This window comes from Cervus canadensis, chromosome 10 (genome assembly GCF_019320065.1).
Source record: "Cervus canadensis isolate Bull #8, Minnesota chromosome 10, ASM1932006v1, whole genome shotgun sequence".
Classification (NCBI taxonomy): Eukaryota; Metazoa; Chordata; class Mammalia; order Artiodactyla; family Cervidae; genus Cervus; species Cervus canadensis.
The window spans coordinates 30,090,231-30,112,099 of record NC_057395.1 but is presented as its reverse complement, the minus strand read 5'-3'; the positions used below and the strand labels follow the sequence as shown (position 1 = coordinate 30,112,099).

General features: G+C 43.0%; 1 protein-coding gene across 8 annotated transcripts in view; it reads left to right on the top strand.

Annotated features, from left to right (window-relative positions):
- Nucleotides 1-21,869, top strand: part of BEND7 (BEN domain containing 7) — an 86,228-nt gene that overhangs the window by 44,807 nt on the left and 19,552 nt on the right. For 5 of the 8 annotated variants that reach the window (XM_043479682.1, XM_043479680.1, XM_043479683.1 and 2 more), the window contains one exon: nucleotides 4,284-4,509. In XM_043479682.1, coding sequence (XP_043335617.1) covers nucleotides 4,284-4,509 — 226 coding nt within the window. Of the gene's footprint in view, nucleotides 1-4,283; nucleotides 4,510-15,507; nucleotides 15,756-21,869 lie in introns of all 8 variants that reach the window. The other 3 variants (XR_006271595.1, XR_006271594.1, XM_043479684.1) reach the window with 3 other exon arrangements.

Below are 21,869 nucleotides of genomic sequence, written 5' to 3'. Positions count from 1 at the left end.
GAGAAACAAGATAGTTAATGTCTACAGGCCTGGGTCCAGGAACATTTTTAAGCATTCTCATGACTACATGCAGTTTTTGCCTCCCAAACTTCACTGGGTATAAGATGCAATACCATTGGATAGGAAGGTTCAACATTTGATACATTACTGTGCTAAGTGGCTGAGGTACTGAAAATAGGCAAGCCATCCATGGGAATCCAAATTTATAGTGGGCATTCAGACTCTTGACTCTTAAAAAGGTGACTCTAAGAGTCGTAAATCCTGTCCATACTTTGAATGTCATCATTTAAAAATCATATTACTTCAGTAATCAATAGAATCTGTAAATCAGTATATGAGCTGTCTGTCCTCGCTGGAGTATCAGACAGTAATTCTGTCAGAGGAAATCTAGCTTTTAAAATGATATTCATTTGGAATAATGGTGGTTTCTATCATAGCCATCATCAGTAAGCAGAGGGATCTCACTTAGACTAGACGGTAAACAAAAAGAGAAGAGATTCAAGCATACGATTACAGAGTTTTAACCTGTTTTTAAATGTAAGTAGAAAGCTGTGGATCACTACCAGGTCCACTGTGATTATATTTATAAAATGGAAGCGATAAAAAGATTTCATTGTAAAACAATGAGATTAATCAACCATCAAATTCTTCACGTCTTAGGAAGTAAGGCTCCCCACTCCTTTTTTTTTTTTTTAAAGGAATTGCTTTGTAGTTTTGTGACACCCTAGTGCTCGCTGACAACCAGCTAAGAAATCTGCTTGAAAGAAAAGACTTGAGGAGCAGGGCGGGCCAGAGACCAGTCACCTTGGCCTCTGCCGCTGCCCCTGGCTGTTGCCTCCACTAATAAAACTGACTCCTTTGTAAAGGAGGCATAACTGGGCAAGTTCGTGTTCCTTGATCTGGAGGAAAGTCTTCAAAGTAACAACAATCATCTGATAGTAGAAAGTAGAGCACAAAGTATTGATAGCTTCTGCAGCGGGATAGCATCTCAGAAATCAGAACACTGCTCTGATCCCATTGGGAGTCTCAGCTCCACAGAAAGCTCCAGATGCTTAGTTTTAGGAATCGAAGCAGATGCCGCAAACAGCAACTGTATCTCTCTGAAATCCTAAAACCTCCAAGGCCCTAATAAAATGCTCTCCTGCGCCCTCTACCCAAACCCCTTCTCCCCTCACCAGCCAACTCTGCCTGATGGTCCTTGCCCCTCTTGCGGCGTTGGTCATTCTCCACTCTGTACGATGGGGGTTTATGTATCTGTCTCATCTAGTGAGCCCAACCTTAAACTCCTTCCACACTGAGGATGCCAAGTAAATATTGATTGAGTCAGGGCCGTGTTCTGTAGGTAGCTTGCTCCCCCAGCCAGCACGGGCCCTGCGAGGAGAAGGCTGGCAGGCTGGACTGGGGCGCAGCCGACTTCCACAGCCACTTCCTTTATGTGGGGATAAAAGACCTCGAAATCAATACTAGTCATTTTGAATGAATTCTTCCATAGTGTTTTGTTCATTCTGAGAAAAATCTATCAGGCGCTAGCCGGGTGTTTGGCACTCTGAATGCCAAAGACAGTACACGTTCTGATGAGAAACACAAACTCCCAACTAAACAAATGCATCATGAAAAGTGCCAGAAATGTAGTTCATAGAAAACACTGCGTCTGTGAAGAAAGGAGTGGCCAGTCCTGCCTGGTGGGCTAATCTAGGTCAGTCTCTGAAACCAGGTTCAAGTCCTACACGATGAATCCAAGGGGAGGTGCTAGGAGTCTCAGAGGTCAGGTGGCTGCTTTAAACCCCTGCTTGGTGGTTATCAGCGTCCAGCAGACATACATGAATGAGAGACCATGGTTCATCTTTCCCTTTTCTCTCTTGCGAATTTAAGAGCTTCTGTACCACCCCCCGCCCAAACCCCCGGATCTTCAAATAGCTGTGAGTTGCTATTTCTATGAAGTAGACAGGGACTCTTTTTAAGTGGTTTTCAAATGATATAGGAGCATTTAGCAAAAATCTGGCCAGTTCATTTAGCATAAAAGGTCTAAATTAGGCACCCATAGGATGTGCAAAATAAAATTGTGACTATGGATACAACTTTATCTCAGATTCTGATGTAGAATTCCTTCAATCCTAACATTTCTACATTGAGTCATTCAACAAATGTGCCTTGAGTTGCCCAAGTGTACACCTTCTGTCCCAGGAGTTGGGGGCCCAGACTCTGGCTCCCGTCAGCCTCCTCTGCAGACCATCACCAGCAGTGAGGGGCAAAAAGTCAGGGGCCCACCCGGCAACACTGTTTTTAGAGTGATATTCACTGTGCATTCAGAGACCAAAAGCCAAATGGGAGAGCAAAGCAGGGAAGTGAGATGATTTTCTGGAAAATCCAGTTGAGAATTCCACTTGGGAGGAGGAGCAGGGCCCTAGATGGTCCCCACACAGTCTGAGTCATTTAAGCCTTTCCCCAAGCCTAGGTGGCACCAGTGGTAAAGAATCCACCTGCCAATGCAGGAGATGTGGGAGACTGGAGTTTGATCCCTGGGTCAGGAAGATCCCCTGGAGCAGGAAATGGCAACCCAGTCTAGTATTCTTGCTTAGAAAATTCCATGGATAGGTACAGTCCGTGGGGTTGCAAAGGGCTGGACACGACTCAGTGACTGAGCATGAGCACTGAACCCTTTGCTCTGACCACAGGGCGTAGTGCACATAGCTGGCATTCTGAGAAGCAGTAGGACAAACAATAATTCCTGTTCTCCGGGAGAAAAACAAGACCCAAATCCTCACATGTCTCATATGATTTAGAAAATCTAAAGTGGCAGGCATCAGGTTAGCCAAGTTTGCAATAAGATATCTAAGAATTAGCTTTTATGATCTATCTTAAGTGAGATTTCCTGCTGACTTTTTTCAAATGAAAGTTTACCAACTGCATTTCTTCACCCTAAAGTTACTATTTTAAAGTCATCATGTTCTAATCCGTAGTGAATGACTTAGTAGTTTTTGTAATGACTAATGAACTTTTATCTATTTAACAAGAATTTATTTAGTGCCTACTGTGTTCCAGGCCCTGGAGACATAAAGCCTGAGTTCTAGGCATCAGGAAGGGCCACAATCTAATCAGTTATTATAATATAGTATAATAAATACAATCAGATAAATATGAACATCCTTGATAGTCCAGTGGCTAAGACTCCACACTCCAAATGCAGGGGGCCCTGGTAAGGGAACTAGATCCCACATGCTACAACTAAAAAAATGATTGTGACTACTGCAATGAAGATTGAAGACCCTGAGTGCCACAACTAAGACCTGGCACAGCCAAATAAATGAATGAATAAATAATTTTTTTTTTCTTAAAACAGATAGCAGTGACAAAGAGTACATAGCTGCCTCCTTGGGAAAGAAGGAGCTAAGAAAGACTTTGAAAAGGAAATGGTATGAGCGGGTTGAAAGATGAAAGGATGAGTTGTAAACATCCATGGCATATACATAGAGAATGTATTATCAGTGTCTGAGCTTATATGGTAGAGTTCAGGTTGAAAGGCCCCTTGTCAGTCTTCTGACCCAGTATCCCCCAGCCAGGAAATCTCCAGCAGGAAGCACTGGTACTGGTACACTGGTCTCCCGATGATGCTCTGGAATAGAGCTTCAGATTTCCCTCCCCAAAGCAGGGGTCAGGGCACCTGCTCAGGATTTTTGTTTATTTTATACATTAGTTGACATAAGTTTTCCTTGGAGGGAAAAATAACAGTTCCACAGCTAAAAACCACTGGCCTAGTACAAACAGCATGAGACCTTTGGGGTAGCCCCATGTCCATAGGCAAATGAGATCAAATTATTTAAGGCAGGAGAAAGTGATCTGTAAACTGTAATGCAATTGAACACCTCTAAATTATTTTTTTTAAGTCATTTTTGTTATGATCTCTTTGGGCCTGAGTTCCTTCCTTTACAAAGTGAAGACATTTCACCCAGAAGTCTCAAGTCCCCTGGGTAGCTCTAGACTTAAATGCTTTGGAAATTATCCAGCTTTCTCTTAACTCTTTCTGAGGACGAGAATGCTTTTTCAGCGTACTCCTTTGCACTGTTTTTGATGAGACTTAATACTGGAATTAGAGCATCTTGCTGGTGAATTACAACTAGTCACTGGTTTTGTAAATTGCAAACACTGGCACGCAAAGCTGAGGCTGTGTGGTTTTCACGATATATGGCCATTGCAAGAGCTGGTGATGTTTTTTGTTGCACATATGCCCAACATTGGTAACTTCAAATCTTGCTTTTAATGACATATTTATGTTCTTTTGGTAGCCAGAAGTGCAACTTGCTGAAGGCTTCGATGTGTTTATGCCTAAATCTCAGCTGGACTCTATATTGTCAAACTACACTCGCTCAGGAAGCCTTCTGTTTAGAAAACTGGTGTGTGCATTTTTTGATGACAAGACTTTGGCTAACTCCTTACCCAATGGGAAGAGGAAAAGAGGACTCAATGACAACCGGAAAGGACTAGACCAAAATATTGTGGGTGCAATAAAAGGTTGGTCTGCCTCATTTCATTTTAACGGGGTCTTTGTTAAGCTTTGCCTTCATTCCATAAAGATGCAGCAGAAACTGTAGTCAATGAACTAGAGGTGAATTTAACTTGCTGTTGGACATCTGCCCACCGGCATGGCTTTTGGGTATGAGCTCCTTAACCCTCCGCCCCAAATACCACTAGAACTTGCTGTTTCAAGGGGATGTTAACTTGTTAAAATCAGAATTTAAAAGCCAGTCTGATCTGCTGCAGAACCAAAACGAAATCGTTCCTTAATTAACTTTGAAAATGAAAGTATGTTTTCCTCTCAGTCATTTCACACTAAGAACTTCCTCAACATAGGATTTCTACTTAGATTTTTAGTTGTCAGAAGGAATACAGCTGTGATGCTCTTTTGAAAGAAAGTAAAACAGTTCTCTCCAAAGTTGAGAAGTTGCTTTACCAGCTGACTGCTTCTAAAGACACCCTAAGTGGAAGTGAACCCACTGTGAAGCCAGACCCTGCTCTGCTCCCTGGGGTTTTGTGATGTGGAGTCATGCCAGTTACATGTAGACAAGACCCTGTGTCTCCCCACGCACACTGTGAAGGTGTGTCTGAATCTCACTGCGTTAGGATAGCCAGGTGCATGCATACATGGATCTTCATTTAAGTCCAGTTCCACATCCTAGATGTATTTTTTAATTCCTCAATGTTAACATGTCTTTATTTAGGATTCTGATAAATGTAATTTTAGGTAATAGAAGTATGTGACTTTCAGGAAGAATGTCAGTGAATTGGCAAATTTAAAACACAGCTGCCATGAACATGAAATTTGGGGTCAAGCCTTAGTTCCTCTAGAATCACTGACTGGAATGTTCCTCCCTGGCTGTGGACTGGGACTGGCATCCAGAAAGCACCCCCAGCCTCCTACCTCTTGGTCCCCGAAAAATGAGTCAATGAGCGTAATAGCACTTAGAGTATACTTGGAAACCCATGACTGACTTTTGAAAATAATACAGTTTTTAAATGGAGCTAGCAAGTGCCAGGCAGCCTTTGTTCATGGCCAGGAGGACATGAGCCTTCATTAGGACAAAATTTCTTATTCTCCAACAGTTTTTTCACTTAAAGTGACAGTTCAGTTGTAGTAAATAAGCTACAGAGATATCATAATCGGTGCCACTTCTGAAAAGAATGATTCAGCCTGAAGCGACACTGAAAACAAGATTACAGAATTTGAAAAATAGCCAGTGATGTAACTAGGACTTGCTGAAGTGAAGAAGGGTCCTGTTTGGATTTAATATGGCTGGGGCTTGCGGAAACATGAAGGTCAAGGCTGATGATGCTTTTCATGCTGAAGCTCTTAAACATGCTGCAATGTAGCCAGGAATTGTTTTAATTTTCTTTTTTTTTTTCTAGGGCAGTATATTAACAGTATGAAAGTGTTTGGAAATTAGAGGATCATAAAAGACCACGTTTCATTTTAATAACAGTAGAAGAGTTACCCTAATCATAGATGATAACGAAATATATCATTACAAGTAGACCGATACGGGTTTTATTCTACCATTTTCCGTTTAGACTGGCCATGATACCATATTCTGAGAAAGTATATTACTAACAGAAGCAGACAACACGCCTTAATCTTCTTCACATCTCTCCTCTTTAGCTAGAAATAAAAATGGCAATGAGCCCTCTTCAAACCCTAGTGCATCATAGAGCAGTTTATTCAAACCAAGAAGAACTTTAATTTTCCATACTTTTTTTTTGTTGAATTAAACCTGGCATTAAAATTCTTTTAGGACAACAAACAAACACAGTAACTTTAAAATAGACGGAAATCCACCCATAAGACACCAACAACCTAAGTCAACAGATATTGTATGTTCGCTTGTTTGCTTCCAGTGTTGATTCATAGAAACATTTTTATTTTTCTTTCTTTTCCTTCTTACAAAAATAACACATGCTTGTTAAAAAAAGAAATCCAAACCATGAAAAAACAGAGAAAGCTGAAAGGCTTCCATCATCCCACTCTGCAGAGGGTCTGTGTGCATTCCTATAATCTTCGTTAAAACTATGAATGAGGTGTCAGCTTTGTCTCTCTAACGAGAACATTCTGTTCATGCTGATCAGCCAGCATTTTTACCTGATTTTTCTGACAATTTCTTACAAGCACCTTGAGGACAAGCTTTGTCATCCTGTTTTTTTTATTGCCTGTTGCACCTCACTGAGAGCTCTACACCCAGTCGGGTTTCCATAAATACATGCGGGGTGAATGAATAGATGTAGGTTTTTGTTTTTCATGCTGACTTTGCCTTAATTTATTGACATAGTGGGCCTATTACTAAACATCCATCCTCAGGGCTTCTCACACCTCATTTGGAACAGCTGACATCAGATGTTGCTGTAAATTTTTACTTGTTAATAAAGTGCCAATGAAACCAAAAATATGGAAACAAAAATTGAATGTAAATTTGAATATACTTCTCTTAATTCCCTAATTTTCCTCTTTTCATATCATACTTTGACTCACTAAAAATTTATTGACTCACATAACTACAATATGAAGTGATTTTTGGAAGTAGTTATTAACTGAAGTTCTTTTTTTTGTTTTATCTGGTTTTGGTTATCACTGTGCTGTGTGACTTGCAGCATCTTAGTTCCCTGACCAGGGATTGAACCCAGATCCCTGGCACTGTAAGTGCAGTCCTAACCACTGGACCATCAGGGGATTCCCAAAGTTCTTTTTTTTAAAAAAAAAAAAAAGAGAAAATAACAAAATAACATGCATACATGAAAGAGACCCAAGAAATCTAAGCAACTCTTAATTTAAGGTCTTACAGAATAATTATACCCAGTTTTTCTTGCTATTATTAGAGCTAAAAAGAAATTTATTTCCCCAACCAAGTCTTTTGAATCTGAGTAATCTGGCAAAGTAATAAAATGATTTCTTTCTTTATAATTATGGCAAGACTACTCATACTTTGAAAAGATTTTGCAAGTATTAAGTGTTCTGTCTTTCTTCCTCTGTCCTTTATGGGACAGTGCACCAATACTATATTAATTTGCAAAGTTTTACAACTTAGGGATATACAAAGACTGGCCAATTTTATAAAACCTTCAAAGTAAAAACAATAGTGGGGCTGGATTTTGTTTCGAAGTGATAAGGTTGGTTAAGAATGGGAACAAAGATGAAGGAAAACCTGTAAAATGCTTATAGATAGGAACAGAAATGTACTGAAAAAGCAGTTTATTATAGGATTGTTAACATAGCTCTTTGTAGTGATAATTAATATTCCCCATAGTATAGTATCTTGAAAATAAAATATAAACCTCTTTATAGAGATCATGCTTTCAATGTAATCTCATCTGTCTTATGGTAGCTAACACTTATTGGTAATTCATTAAAAATTCATTTATAGCTGTGACCCAAGGTGTTGATGATGGAAGGATCCTTAATTAGAAACATCAACCTGGGCACTTGGAATTTAACTCTGGGAAGAAGCAACTTAGGATCTTATTAAGTGGAGTCTTGGGTTTTGGTGCTGAGGAGAGTTTAGTATCCTAGATTTAATTTGGAAATGATCTTACAGCCAGGATGCAGCATTGAGGTCAGGACCTAGGCAGACCGTCCTCCCTTCATGCTTTACCTGCCAGAGACCACCTAGTTCTTGATGTCTTATGCCAGGAGACCATGCAGGGTGACCTAGTGAGAGTTATGTCAGATATTGACATAATCACTCATGTCTGAAGGCTCTTCAGAAAGTATAGTTGCAGTAAAGCCGTTTTTAGAACCTAGGTTATGATTTTTAATTGAGCTTCATAGTAATTAGTTGAGTTTTATTATTGAGTTGGCCCAAAAGTTCATTATTGTTTTCCACGGTCTTAAGTAAAAACCTGAACGAACTTTTGGGCCAACCTGGTACTATCAAGAATCAAAACTAGATTCTTGAATCCTCTTGCATTCAGAGCAAATTATGTCTGCTTGTCAAGTGCAAGAACCACTCTATTGCCCTTCGCTCACTCCATGCAATACACGATGCAGCACAAACTTTGATGCTGCTCTTGGGGGCATCTAGGCTGCTGACCCGCTGGTATGGCCCACAAGGATCGGCATGTCCCCAGAAGTGCCTTGGGTGGTGGTGTTTCTGACACTTCATGAGACCCACCCTTTCATAGGCTTTGCTAAACAGACCACCACAACCTCTCCTTTTCTTCCAACAACTCAAGAGACATCCAGGGTCTGTATTTGTCATTTTATTTTTTTGAACTTTTTGGCTGTGCCTCTTGGCAAGAGGGATCTTAGTTCCCCGACCAGGGATCGAACCTGCACGCCCTGCGGTGGAAGCACAGAGTCTTAACCACCGGACTACCAGAGAAGTGCCTGCCGTTTTAGAACTCCTTTATTCTCCAGTTTTATTGTATATCATCACTCATTTCCTTGGATTTATTCCCCAAAAGTGAACAGCTATTTTCTATCTGGTCTCTAATAGACTTTAATATGTTTGGGGGTGGAATCTACATCTGACTTCTTAGTCATTTCTATCTTTTTTTTTTTTTTAAATAATTTTATTTATTTATTTATTTTTGGCTGTGCTGGGTCTTTGTTGCTGTGAGGACTTTCTCAGGTTGCTGCTAGTGGGGGATACTCTTCATTGCAATGTGTGGGCTTCTCGTTGTCATGGCTTCTCTTGTTGCAGAACAAGAGCCATGGGCTCTAGAGCACATGGGCTCAGCAGTTGCAGCTACAGACTCAGTTGTGGTGCATGGGCTTAGTTGCTCCACAGCACGTGGGATCTTCCTGGAACAGGGATCAAACCTGTGTCTCCTGCATTGGCAGGCAGATTCTTCACCACTGAGCCACCAGGGAAGCCCTTCCTTATTTCTTGATGGGAACTTCTTTGTGTCTGAGAGCTCTCTTTAAGAACAAGGCTGAAACATCCGCTTGCATTTTCGTTCCATTTATGGGAGAGGAAGCTGAGGCTGTGAGAAGTTGAGTAAACTTAAAGGGAACAGCTAGTAAGTGGGAAAACCAAGATTGAACCCCAGGTCTCTCTCCAAAGCCATTACTTTGTTTCTTATATGAGGACTATCTGAAAAGAAAGAAAGGTATCTCAACTTAAAATTTTTAATCTTAAAATTTAGCATTTTGGATTCTTTATAAATTCCACTGGGAAGGTGGTCATGCTAATGATTTGAAATGACTGGTCAGTTGTGTGGTATTCAGGATGAATTTCTAGATAAGCTTAGCTCTCCTTCAGTTTATTTCCTAGTTTCTAGGGCAGGTCTTCCTTTGAAAACACTGAGAATCAGTCCCATTAACAGTAGAGAGGAAAATAGACGTATGATCCTTTCCCTAGGGAAAGAGACACTTGCAGTACATAGAACCACGGAGAAAGAGCATGCACGTCCCACTGCACGTGCAACTTCCAACACTGTATATAAATTTAGTTCTAGGTGAAGTGTTTGCCCATTGGAGCCAATCGATGAATGCTTTCATTCAAAAATCCTTTTAGTTTCCATGTTACAACGCTGGAAGTCACAATGCGACTTGCCTGCTCTTTCTCTGTGGTTCTTGTGGTTCTATGTACTGGAAGTGTTCATGTTAATGTTTGGCAGAAACCAACATAATTCTGTAAAGTATAAACATCATTTATCCTTCAATTAAAAAGTAAATTACTTTAAAAAAGAATCCTTTTAGAAGATGACTAACCATTGTGGACAGGGAAGCCTGGCATGCTGCAGTCCATGGGGTTGCAAAGAGTCGGACATGACTGAGTGACTGAACTGAACTGAACTGAACCATTTGTGAATTTATCTGTTCGTCGGTTTACGTATCAGATCAGCTTAAAACAGGACAGGACTGCATAATATATGATGGCAAACTCCAAGAGATTATTTAACAACATCACATTCATAACTTGTCTGTGACTGCTACCTAGTTGTTGTGATTGGCATTCTCCCTCTTTTTATGGAGGCCCAGCAACACATGGGTGATGTTGAACCTTGATCATTCTGCACCTAGAACCCTATGTGTTCAACCCCTGCCATAGCTGGTCTTGTATTTCAAGGTGCATCAGAATTACAACAGGTATTGGTTCAAAATTCAGATTTCTGGGTCCCCTCCTGGAGGTTGATTCAGTAGGTAGAGGGTAGTCCAGGAATCTGGATTTTGAACAAGCAGCTGCTGATGACTGATGGTGAGTGTTTCCAGACCGCCCACTTGGCAGGGCTTCCCTGATGTCTCAGACGGAAAAGAGTCTGCTTGCAGTGTGGGAGACCTGGGTCCCATCCCTGGGTTGGGAAGATCCCCTGGAGAAGAAAATGCAACCCATTCCAGTATTCTTGCCTGGAAAAGCCTGTGAACGGAAGAGCCTGGCGGGCTACAGTCCATGGGGTCGCAGAGAGTTGGACACCGCTGAGTGACTCACACACACACACTTGGCAGAGCAGCGCCACCCCAGCTCAGGTTGTAATGACTGGTTCCAGGGAGACTCCGTCTGGCCTGGGCTGCCTGGCCCTCCTGCACATGTCCATCCCTCTGTTGCTAAGAGTGCCTCTTTTCTGAAGCCTGCCCTGCGTCTCTCCTGGAGCAAATGACAAGATAACCTGTGTCCACAGCTCTCATCGTTAGACTGTCTGGGGCTTAACCTGATTTTTTTTCTGTCATCTGACATAAGGGTTCTGGTTTCAGACATACCCTCAGTGCCTCCCCAGGACTGGAGTGATGAACTACCTCGTTTCCCAAAGTGGAAAAAGGGCATAGCCAGACTCAGCCGGAGACTAGTGTGTGGATCAGTAAACACATGTGTAGTATGCTGGGAGGGTCTACTGTCACTACACAGAAGGTCGTCTCTGTCCTTGGCAAGCATTTGCCCAGATTCCTCCTCGATGGCATACTTGGAGCACTTTGCCACCAACTTCCACACCAAACAGCATCACACAGAAGACGTGGTCTTGGCCACTTTTCTGATTCCAGTTAAGTCACAAGAACACCCAAACATTTGCAGTATTTTCATTGACCTCACAAACTTAGAAATCATCAACAGGCAAGACTTTTCTGTTAACAACACTCAGGCTTATTACCAACCCACTGAGAGCTGGGAACAGGTGCCCTGACCTTCAGGGTGTGCAGTCCCGCAGAGCGACAGACCTGTAAACAGTGAGCCGAACCCAACACCATCTCCAAGACAAGACAGGAGGAACGTCAAGTGCCCATTACTGATGGAGTGATTGCAAATCCCGGTTAAGAGAAGGGCTCACGGAACAGGTGACGTTGGAACTCAGTGTCCTAGATGCAAAGAGAATGGAAAAGGTTAACTTACAGAGTAAGATTAACGAAGCTTCAACACAGTAAGACATTGGGTGAAAGCCTTTCGCCTCCAGAACAGTTTAAAGTCTATTCTAAGCGTAGGGCCTTGAATCCTCGCCAACCTGTTTACCTTCGAGTGTTTAACTTCATGAATATAAATGCCAATTGCCATGGATGCAAACATAGTTTACCCTCAGGGGTTTTCAGCCTGGGCTGTGCTTTTTATTTTTTTAAAGTATTAAGTCTTTATTGAATTTGTTACCATATTGCTTCTGTTTTTTATGTTTTGGTTTTTTGGCCTGGAGGCATGTGGAATCTTAGCTCCCCAGCTAAGTGGGAGGGATCGAACCTGCACCCCCTGCATTGGGAGGCGAAGTCTTAACCACTGAACTGCCAGGGAAGTCCCTGGGACTGTGATCCTTAAAGTTGCTTCTTAAAGCTGCCTCAGCACCATCTCAGACTTACTGAGCCAGAAAACTTGGGATTGGGGCCATAAGGAGTAGCCAGATTGTCCCTCATTTGTCACTGGTCATCTGTAAGCTCAGAAAAGGAACCTCCTCCCCTTCCTCAAAGGGACAAGTCCATCTGCATAAGGAGCAAGGGACACATGGAAACGTTTGTTGAGAAGGACGTTGTGGCTTTTGTTGATGTTGTCTTCACCCCATCTCATCACAGACAGGAGCCCGCCATGGATTAACTCGCAGGGACTCAGTTGTAAGTCCCAGGTACTGAATTCTCACCCAGCCTGCCTTTCAGCACCAGCTGGGGCTGAAGTAAACAGCCTCCTGTCAAAAGAGATGGGTTTCTGTCGCACAGGCAGGGCCACCACAGCACAACTGTGCATTTTGTGATGTTACAGGCACCCTTCCCGGGGTGGACGCTGTCAATTTGTTTATCTCTTACGACAGTTTTCTGGCAGATGCTAGTCATATGTCCCAAGGGAGAGGTACCGTCCTAATTTCTAGCCACGGCACAGTATGACATGGCCTAGCCACAGCCCTGGACAGAAGCAGCAGTATTTTCTGCTTAGCCCACCTCACTATTCTTTAAATCCCTGAATTGCGCGGCTAATCTGAAATGCTCGTCATTTAGCATCTTCAGGTAATGCCACGTCTGTTTTCTTTTGCATTGCCAGGAAGCAGAATTGGATAATGAGTCCCAAACTAGTCAAATTACATTCCTCGTTGCTTTTCTCCTGGACCTATCATTGGTGCTAGTGATCTGGCAATTATTTTAATTCATTTCCATGAAGAGTTATTGACTGTCTCCTGCAAGAGACTCAGCAGACTTCTGAGAGACTCGGGAATTGACATTCGCTTGGACAGCTGCCCCACAGATGTCTATGCAGTGATTGTGGGATATTTGCTGTCACTGTGGTACCAGGGACTGGTGGTCAGCTCACAAAAAACCTAGGATACATGTCAGTTTCCATTAAGAAAATGCCTCAAAATCCATGGGCCTTTATTTAAAATTGAACTGAAAGCTGTCATGGATTGTGGGTGCCTGGAAGACATCTCCATATAACAGCAAGCCTGGCTGCAGCTGTCTTAGAAGAGGGAGATGCTGCCTCTTGGAATTAGTCGGGTTTTCGCACTGCCTCTCCCTTTAGTCAAGTCTCTGTTTCGCTGACTGTGTTTCTAGGATCTTCTTTCTTCCTTCTGGCACTTCTTTTGATTATGATGCTTCTCCATCATCAGCTCCCGGTATTTCTCAGAACCACAGTGTCCCCTTGTCAACCCTTTGCCTTTGATCACAGAGCCCATCTAGCAGGCCTTATGTTACATACAAGAGTCCCAACACCACTCCATCACCACCCGTCCCACATGGAAGCAGCTTAGCCATCTACAACTAAGTAGGGGAAAATCTTAATTAGAAATGTGAATGGAAGCCAGGTGCAAAAGGAGATAGGTGACAGCAGGAACCAAGGCATGCAGGCCATCCAGCCTAACCACTACAAGATGTGGGGACCTGTCCTGGCCTCCTTCTAGAGTCAGGGTTGGTCCTTCTTACCCATGCGTGCATCACCTGAAAGGTGGCTTGGGCCTTCTTACACTAACATTCCCTGGCAGGAATTTTTTTTTTTTTTTTGGCTGTACCACTTGGCATGCAGGATCTTAGTTCCCCGACCAGGCATCAGACCCACAATCCCTGCAGTGGAAGCACAGAGTCTTAACCACTGGACCACCAGACACACCATTATTGACAGCAGCATCAACATTCTCCTGCTTTTCAAGTTTGAAAGCTCAGACATCATGAATGCCATTTTTTCCTTTCTGCCACTGATCACTGGGTCTGATCACGACCCAGTCCTATCAGTGCTTTCTGTCCTTTCTCTCCCATTCACTGGTCTCAGCTTCTCTGACACCATCCTAGTCTAGCTGTCTATCACTTTGACCCCGAAGTTCTGCAGAAACACTTTTTAAATATACTTCCTACCCCTCACTCTTCATCTAGGTTGTACTAACAGTATACTAACAGCCACTTGTAAGATGAGAGTCCATGGCATTTTTCCTACCTCCTCTTTGCCGGTTAAATCAAGTGCAAACTCTAGCCTTTCCCCAGACTCCCCGGAGCTTGACCACATTTCCCCCAGGCTCCTACCTGGTGAAGCAGCCCAGCACTGACACTGTTCCTTAAGCATCACTTGCTTGTCTCAGACTTTGAGCCTTGCTATGTTCCCCAGGCTACGATGCTCTTCTCCCTTTGTAGGCAAATCCTGCCCATTCTTCTTAGTCCAGCCCAGGTCTCATTACCTTGACGGTGAGACTCTCTCCTGGTGCCTGAGCCTCCATCGATTTTTCCTTTCTCTAAACTCCTATAGCACACATGTTACCTTTATACAGCTTAGCAGTACATCCTAACCCTTAGCTTTGCTACTCATGGTTTAGGTGGAGGATGGCTCTATCATTTATTGCCCAAATTGGAACCCTTTGAGAGTGAACATGGTGCTGTTAATCACTTCACTGGGTAAACAGGCATTTTGAACTCTCCAGTGAAAATCAGGATTTTTGGTCATCCTCCTTGTGCTTGGACATCTTATCTTCCCAAGACTGTGAGCGCCTAGAGGGCAAATCTTACATGGGGAATATTTGCTTTGCATGTTTCTTGGCATGTGAAATGCAGTTAATGATCAATAAATGCAGGAAGGAAGGAAAGATGGATGGAGGGAATCAGGCAGTCAGTTTATCCTCACTGAAAAAGCTGGTGTCTTAAGAATCAAAACTACTCTACCCCACATGAATCCAAGGTAAGCACACAACTTCTCTATGACCAGTTGGAAGAGAGCCACTGAAGTTAGAGAAGGCAGAATTAGAAGTTTGAAGATAGAAGAAACAACAGTAACAGACGAATCAGGTGGTATAGAGGAGTTGAGGATGGTATAAATCTTGTCAGTCAAAACCATCAAAGCGATCCTGAATATAAAACCTAATTTGTATTCTGTGGAGGCTCTGAAAGCATGAATTATCATTATATATCAAAGAGCAGCCACCACAGTATGCAATATAGGAAGTGTAGTTTTTCCCACTTTCATTCACACCAGAAAGTAATCATCTCCAAAAGGTAAAGTGTAATAATTTCCTCATGGGATTTTGATTTTAAATAAACTCCCAAATTGAATCCCAAAGCAAGCTAAATGTGCCATTTTCTGTCTTTTACCATTTCAGGACTTCTTGATAATGTCAGTATACTTATCCATCCCTGTGTTTCCTTAGCATCCGTCATCACGGCACCTCGGTGGCTCAAAAAGAGAGTACTGAGATTGAGAACTTCTCTTGTCAATCTCAACATAACTCCCAAATTTCCTTAAGCTGATCTCAATTAGAAGGGAGTTGTTCACCGTTAAGAAAGAAGAGGAAATAGAACCCCAGCTCCGAGGCATCAGCCCTGTCCTAACACCCAGCATCTTCATTGCCATGCTCACTTGCAACATCAGCCACGGGCGGATGGAGGCAGGGATGGGGTGAGTGTGTTGCTCTGCTGACCTGATCCCCATGGGCGAGACCTCAGCACCCCCTCTGCTCTCACAGCTCATCATTCTTGTCCTTCCCATCTCGGCCGTCTCTGAATTTTGGTGGTGGTGAGGGACAGAATGGTCCTTGAGCTTCCCAAATATGTCATCACTCGTTCTGGTCCTGTGACTATTAACTGGCCAGCGGGCGCACTCAGGACCTCATGGAATGACTTCGAAAGTTCACAAGCCAAGAATCCTAGCTTTAAAAACCAAGAGGAAAATTCAGCACTTTCCCCTCATTTGTTTCTATGAAGAACAGATACACATAGAAGCAATGCTGATCAATGCTTAGCTACTCCGCGGACGCGTGATTTATGCCACTGCCCAACTATTTGAGCTGATGATTCCCGAGATTTTAAATTTCATTTCACCCAAGCCTCTCAGTTTCTGACCTATGAAGTAAAGGAGTTATATTATTTCTAGGATGCCTTCCAAGCAGAATTTCATCTATGATCTTGAAACATTTCTCTTTACCAAAAAAGGGGGGTACATAGTGAAACACCATTAGGTCAAAGTTTGCTATTCACCAGACCTTAATATTTAGCAGATACAATTCATCCCCTTGAAACACACAGCACAGTAAGTGAACATGTGGCCACGTGCTGCACCACAAGCCAAGGAAAAGTGTTACACTTCTCACTAGTTGTGTTATAGATGAGCCCTACTGAGGGGTTCCTCATGTGTGTGTGCGTGCGCACGCTCAGTCATGTCCAACTCTTTAGGACCCCAAGGACTATAGCCCACAGGCTCCTCTGTCCATGGGATTTTCCAGGCAAGAATGCTGGAGTGGGTTACCATTTCCTCCTCCAGGGGATCTTCCTGACCCAGGGATGGAAACCACGTCTCTGGCATCTCCTGCATTGCAGGAAGGTTCTTTACTGTTGAGCAACCAGGGAAGCCCTTGAGGACTTCCTTAGATAAAAGTAAATTAAAATTAAATTTGTTTAATGTAAGACACCACTAGAGGCACTTCCTCTTAGACACAGACACCACTGTAGCCAAAGCCAAATTTTTAAAAAAGAGACAAGGGATCTAGTTCTTTTCCTCTAGACGCTTCTCTGGCCTCTGATCTTTGAGAATCGCTGTGATTCCCCAAGACTGTTCAAACCTCCAAGTCCCACCAGTTTGGGGACAATGAAAGGAGCATTGTGGGATATAGAATTACTCCTGACTGCCATGTAAGGTCTTGAGACACTACCCTCTCTTGAAAAAAAAAAAAAGTGTGACTTGACTAATTTTTCAACTTGCTTCCAATTCAGAAATTCTGTGGTTCAGTGCTGCTAAGTCACTTCAGCTTTGTCTGACTCTGCCACCCCATGGACTGTGGCCCACCAGGCTCCTCTGCCCATGGCATTCTCCAGGCAAGAATACTGGAGTGAGTTGCCATTTCCTCCTCCAGGGGATCTTCCTGACCCAGGGATCGAACCCGTGTCTCTTGGCAGGCAGGTTCTTTACCACTTGAGCCACCTTCAGTACATTTATCCAAATTCTCATAATTAAAAAATATGTCCAGAAATCGGTTTTATGGCTATCCAGAGTCTTCTTCATTACAACAACTACCTAGAAGTTCCCACCCCGTGGAAGGTTCAGCACTGAGGACAAAGTATTCCATGGTCGTTGAGGTCAGCTATGACTCTGCTGAGCCAGCTGCCTGCCCTGCAGGCTCCTACATATGCAGTTCAGTATGATATTCTGATCTCATCAGTAAACACATTATTGTTTGCATGACTGCTTTAACTTTCCTCCTAACCTGAAGACTTCACATTTAGGTGTATTTGTTGATACACTTAAGCTCAGTATTATTAAATCAAACCCCAGATGAACTCGGGGACTCAGTGTCTTTCAAGACTGATGACTATTTACTGAAGAATTCTTCCTTCAGTTCTTTTGAGTTAAGTCACAGACCTGAAAAAAAGAGTTTCTCTGATTTATTATTCCACCAGCCATGCATTTATGCTGCCTGTCATGTGCCAGTCACTAACAAGAGAGCTGTGATCTCTGCGCTTGTCGATAATCTAGATGATCACTAGATGGTATGATTTAAAAACCACTAGTTAACCAACTCAGGGAGGCCCTTCCTGAGAAGGTCACACTTCAGCTGAGACCTGCAGGATGATGGATTCCTGCCTTCATATGTTATTTCTAGCAGGCAAATCACCCAGACTTCTCCTGGGTCTCTTTTATTTATATTTTGGCCATGCTGCATAGCATGCAGGATCTTAGTTCACTGACCAGGGATCGAACTCATGTCCCCTGCGGTGGAAGCTCAGAGTCTCAATCACTGAACAACCAGAGAAGTCCCTGCTGGCTCTCTTTTACAGAAAGCTTCTGGTGCTCATTGCAAGAGAGAGTGTGTGTAAGGCATGATCTTGAGACCCTTCAACACTGGTATTTCCACGGCCTCATCCTAGGAGACGTCTGAGCTGTTCATAGACTGATCTACAAACAGCGTTTGTCCGAATTAGCAGTAAGTAGTCTTGAGGTCAAAAGTGTAAATAATACATTCCTCTTCATCTTGAATGTGTTGAAGATATTTTCCAAGATTCCTTTTCTCTCTGTCTTACCACCGAGATCGAAAACAGATGTTAGACTTACTTCATACCCCACCCTCGCTCCTTAATTTTTTAAGAATCAAAATGTTCCTCCACCAGACTTTCTTGCTCTTTCTCCCTCCTGTTCCAGAGTATTGTGAAGTTGGTATGAATGCTCCCCCTTCATTTTTTCATCCTTACTGCTCAAATATGTATGCATTCATCACATTTACTACTTCGCGAATTTGTGAGTGTACATACATGGCTTCATCCTGTACTTTTTTGCAAGTTTGTGTGTTTTTTCCCTCAAATTGATCCATATCAGTACATTATAAATCTAGTTTATTCCTTTTAACTGCTCACCGCTGTATAAATAAAGCACTTTCTTTCCCCAGTCTTCTGTTCATAGACAGTTATGTTGGTCCTCCTTGCTTTTGATTTCCTGTGGAAGGCGGCGTGCAGCAGGCAGTGGAACTAAGTCTCAGGGTAGAAGTGTTGTCATCACCACTAAGATTTGTGCAACAGCTCTCTAATGCCAACAGTATGGTTTAGACACCCCCCCGAAATGGATCCAAAATCCCATTTTTCCTTATTTTCACTGACATCTGGTGTTAACAAACTTGACTTTTGTCAGTCTGATGGGTCTCAAGTAGCACCTCAGGGGTGGGTTCCCTGATAAGTAATGAGGTTGAGCATCATTTCATGTTTATTACTATTTGGGTATTTGCCTGTGAACATCCATCCTTTTCCTGTGTTTCCCATCAGGTTGTTGGTTCCTTGTTGACTTACATGAATTCTTTCCTCTGTTTCAGGTGTTGAAAATATTTTTTCTTATTTTCCAACTTGTAGAAACTTCTGACCTTTATCATACCAGAGTTTAGAATTAGCAGTCAGATGGATTACTTTATGCCTAGTGCATTTCTTGTGCCCTTTTTAAGAAGTCCTCCCTGCCCTGATTATGTAATGATATTCTTTTTTTTTTTTCTTTTTCCCAACAAAGTTTTCAAGTTTTCTCTTTCATATTCAAGTCTTTTATCCATCTGGAATTTACCTTTGCTATAAAATTTGAGGGAGGGATTGAATGTGTTTTTTTCCTACGGGTTGTCAGTTATTTTAACACCATACTCTTTTTTTTTTTAATGTGAATTGTAATCCACCTCTGTCATAAACTAATCGCCCCCTTTCCATGTTTACATTTGGTCTTTTATCTGCCTCTGAGCCAGTACTACACAGTTTTCATTAGTTTGGCATTGCTGTAATTCTTAATATCCTGCAGGTCCTGTCCTCTTTTTTTCCCTTCCCCCTTCCTGTTCTTTCCTCCCACATTCTGTTTCTTCATCCTCAGGTACAGCCTTAGGTCATTCTTTGAATGCGGGTCTGTGTGGCAGGTACAGCCTTAGGTCATTCTTTGAATGCGGGTCTGTGTGGCATAGTCTTTCCATCTTTGTTCTGCCTATGTCTTATTTCATCCTTGCTGTGCACCCAAGCTACCCGAGGCTGTGTCCCTCCCCGTACCTTACCAAGGCCACCTGGGCCCCTTGATCGGGAGGGGGAGGCGTGATCCCGCAGACCCGGGGAGGGGTCTCCCACCCCGTGGCAGCCATGCCTCTGTCTTGTGTGGGTGAAAGTACCACCAGCGTTCACAGCTGTCACACGTAAGCATTGCCTCAGCTATAGATTCGTTCCTATGGAGAATTCAACCACTGTTCTTTTCCAGAATCTGTGCTCATTGTTGTTCAATCGCTAAGTCGTGTCCAACTCTTTGCAACCCTATGGACTGCAGCATGCCAGGCTTCCCTGTCTTTCACTATTTCCCGGAGCTTGCTGAAACTCATGTCCATTGATTCAGTGATACCATCCAACCATGTCATCCTCTACCACCCCCTTCTCCTGCCCTCAATCTTTCCAAGCATTACGATCTTTTCCAATGAGTCAGCTCTTCACATCAGATGGCCAAAGTACTGGAGCTTCAGCTTTAGCATCAGTCCTTCCAATGGATACTCAGGATTGTTTTCCTTTAGGATTAACTGGTTTGATCTCCTTGCTGTCCAAGAGACTCTCAAGAGTCTTCTTCAGCTCCAGTTTGAAAGCGTCAATTCTTCGGTGCTCAGCCTTCTTTATGGTCCAACTCTCACATTCATACATGACTACTGAAAAAACCATAGCTTTGACTAGACAGACCTTTGTCAGCAAAGAGATGTCTCTGCTTTTTAATACGTTGTCTAGGTTTGTCACAACTTTTCTTCCAAGGAACAAGTGTCTTTTAATTTCATGACTGCCTTAAAAATTAAATAACTTATATGGAAAATAATCCCTATTAACTGTGCCACCTTGCACCAGTTATTTAACCTGCCTGAACTTTCAGCTTGTCATCACAAAAGAAATAGGATCACAATACCTGTGCCACCAGGCTCCTGCCAAGCTTAAATGAGACAGATGGTGCTCAGCACATGAGGAGTTTCAAATCGTAGCTTGGAAAGAGGCAAAGGAGAGAGGGAATGGTTGGTTGTGGGCTGGGGTGCTGGCTGACCTATCCTCACTTAGGTGGGTGGATGTGGGCGCAAGCAGCCTGCAGGGAAACCTAGTCGGCTTGTCCACCTCTCCTCTGGGGCTGGTCCCAAGCTTCCTCCCCGCTCGCACATCCCCAGGACCCTGCTGCGGACAGCTGTCTTTCTCACCCTCAGTCCCCAGCCGCTCACAAGGTCCAGGAGTTTAGCAGATCTAACGAGGACTCCACTTTCAGTTCTGATTGATGTAAACCTTGACTTCTGCTCGTTTTTCTGATCAGAAGTTTACACCAAGTCTGCCAATCAGAAGTAGGCTCTCAGGGCTGCCTGAAGTTATTCATGGTGAATTTCATGGTGAAATGAAAGCTCCCCAAGCCTTCTCCTGCTTCATTACATAGTCTGTGTGATCCAGGGGCTTTCTTTCAGCATCTGTACCGTGCCCTGCTTTTCCCAGTGCAGAGAGCCAGAAAAACCTACATGGAGAGCCCTCTAGAACAAGGGTCCCCAACCTCTGGGATCTAATGCCTGATGATCTGAGCTGATGTAATAATAGAAAGAACATGTCCAAAAATGTAAAGTACCTGAATCATCCCAGAACCCCGTCACATCCAGACTCGAGCCACACCGCTGTGTTCACTGGTAGCGACATCAGATGCCGGGTTCCCAGGGAAGGATCTGCTTAGCCACCGCTAGCTTATTCACTATTGATGCACAATTAAAGGGCAGGGTTTGAATGAATGCAGGCATCTGAGGAAAGTCCTTATTTGCGTACAGATCAAATTGAACCTTTGTCATTTCCCTGGCGACTTCATGCATCTTTGTGCCTTGGGACCTCAGATGATGTTAAGCAGAGTAGATGCTTCCACAGTTGTATTCAGTTTAATGGTTGGCCTTAATCCACTTGTTCAGATAATTTGGACTTGTGTAAAATCATCCCTCGCTTCCCCTTAATATATTAAACTAGGAGAGAAGGGAAATTTCTTTTCAGGACCTATCGCATTCTAAGGATAAATGCAAATTGTTCT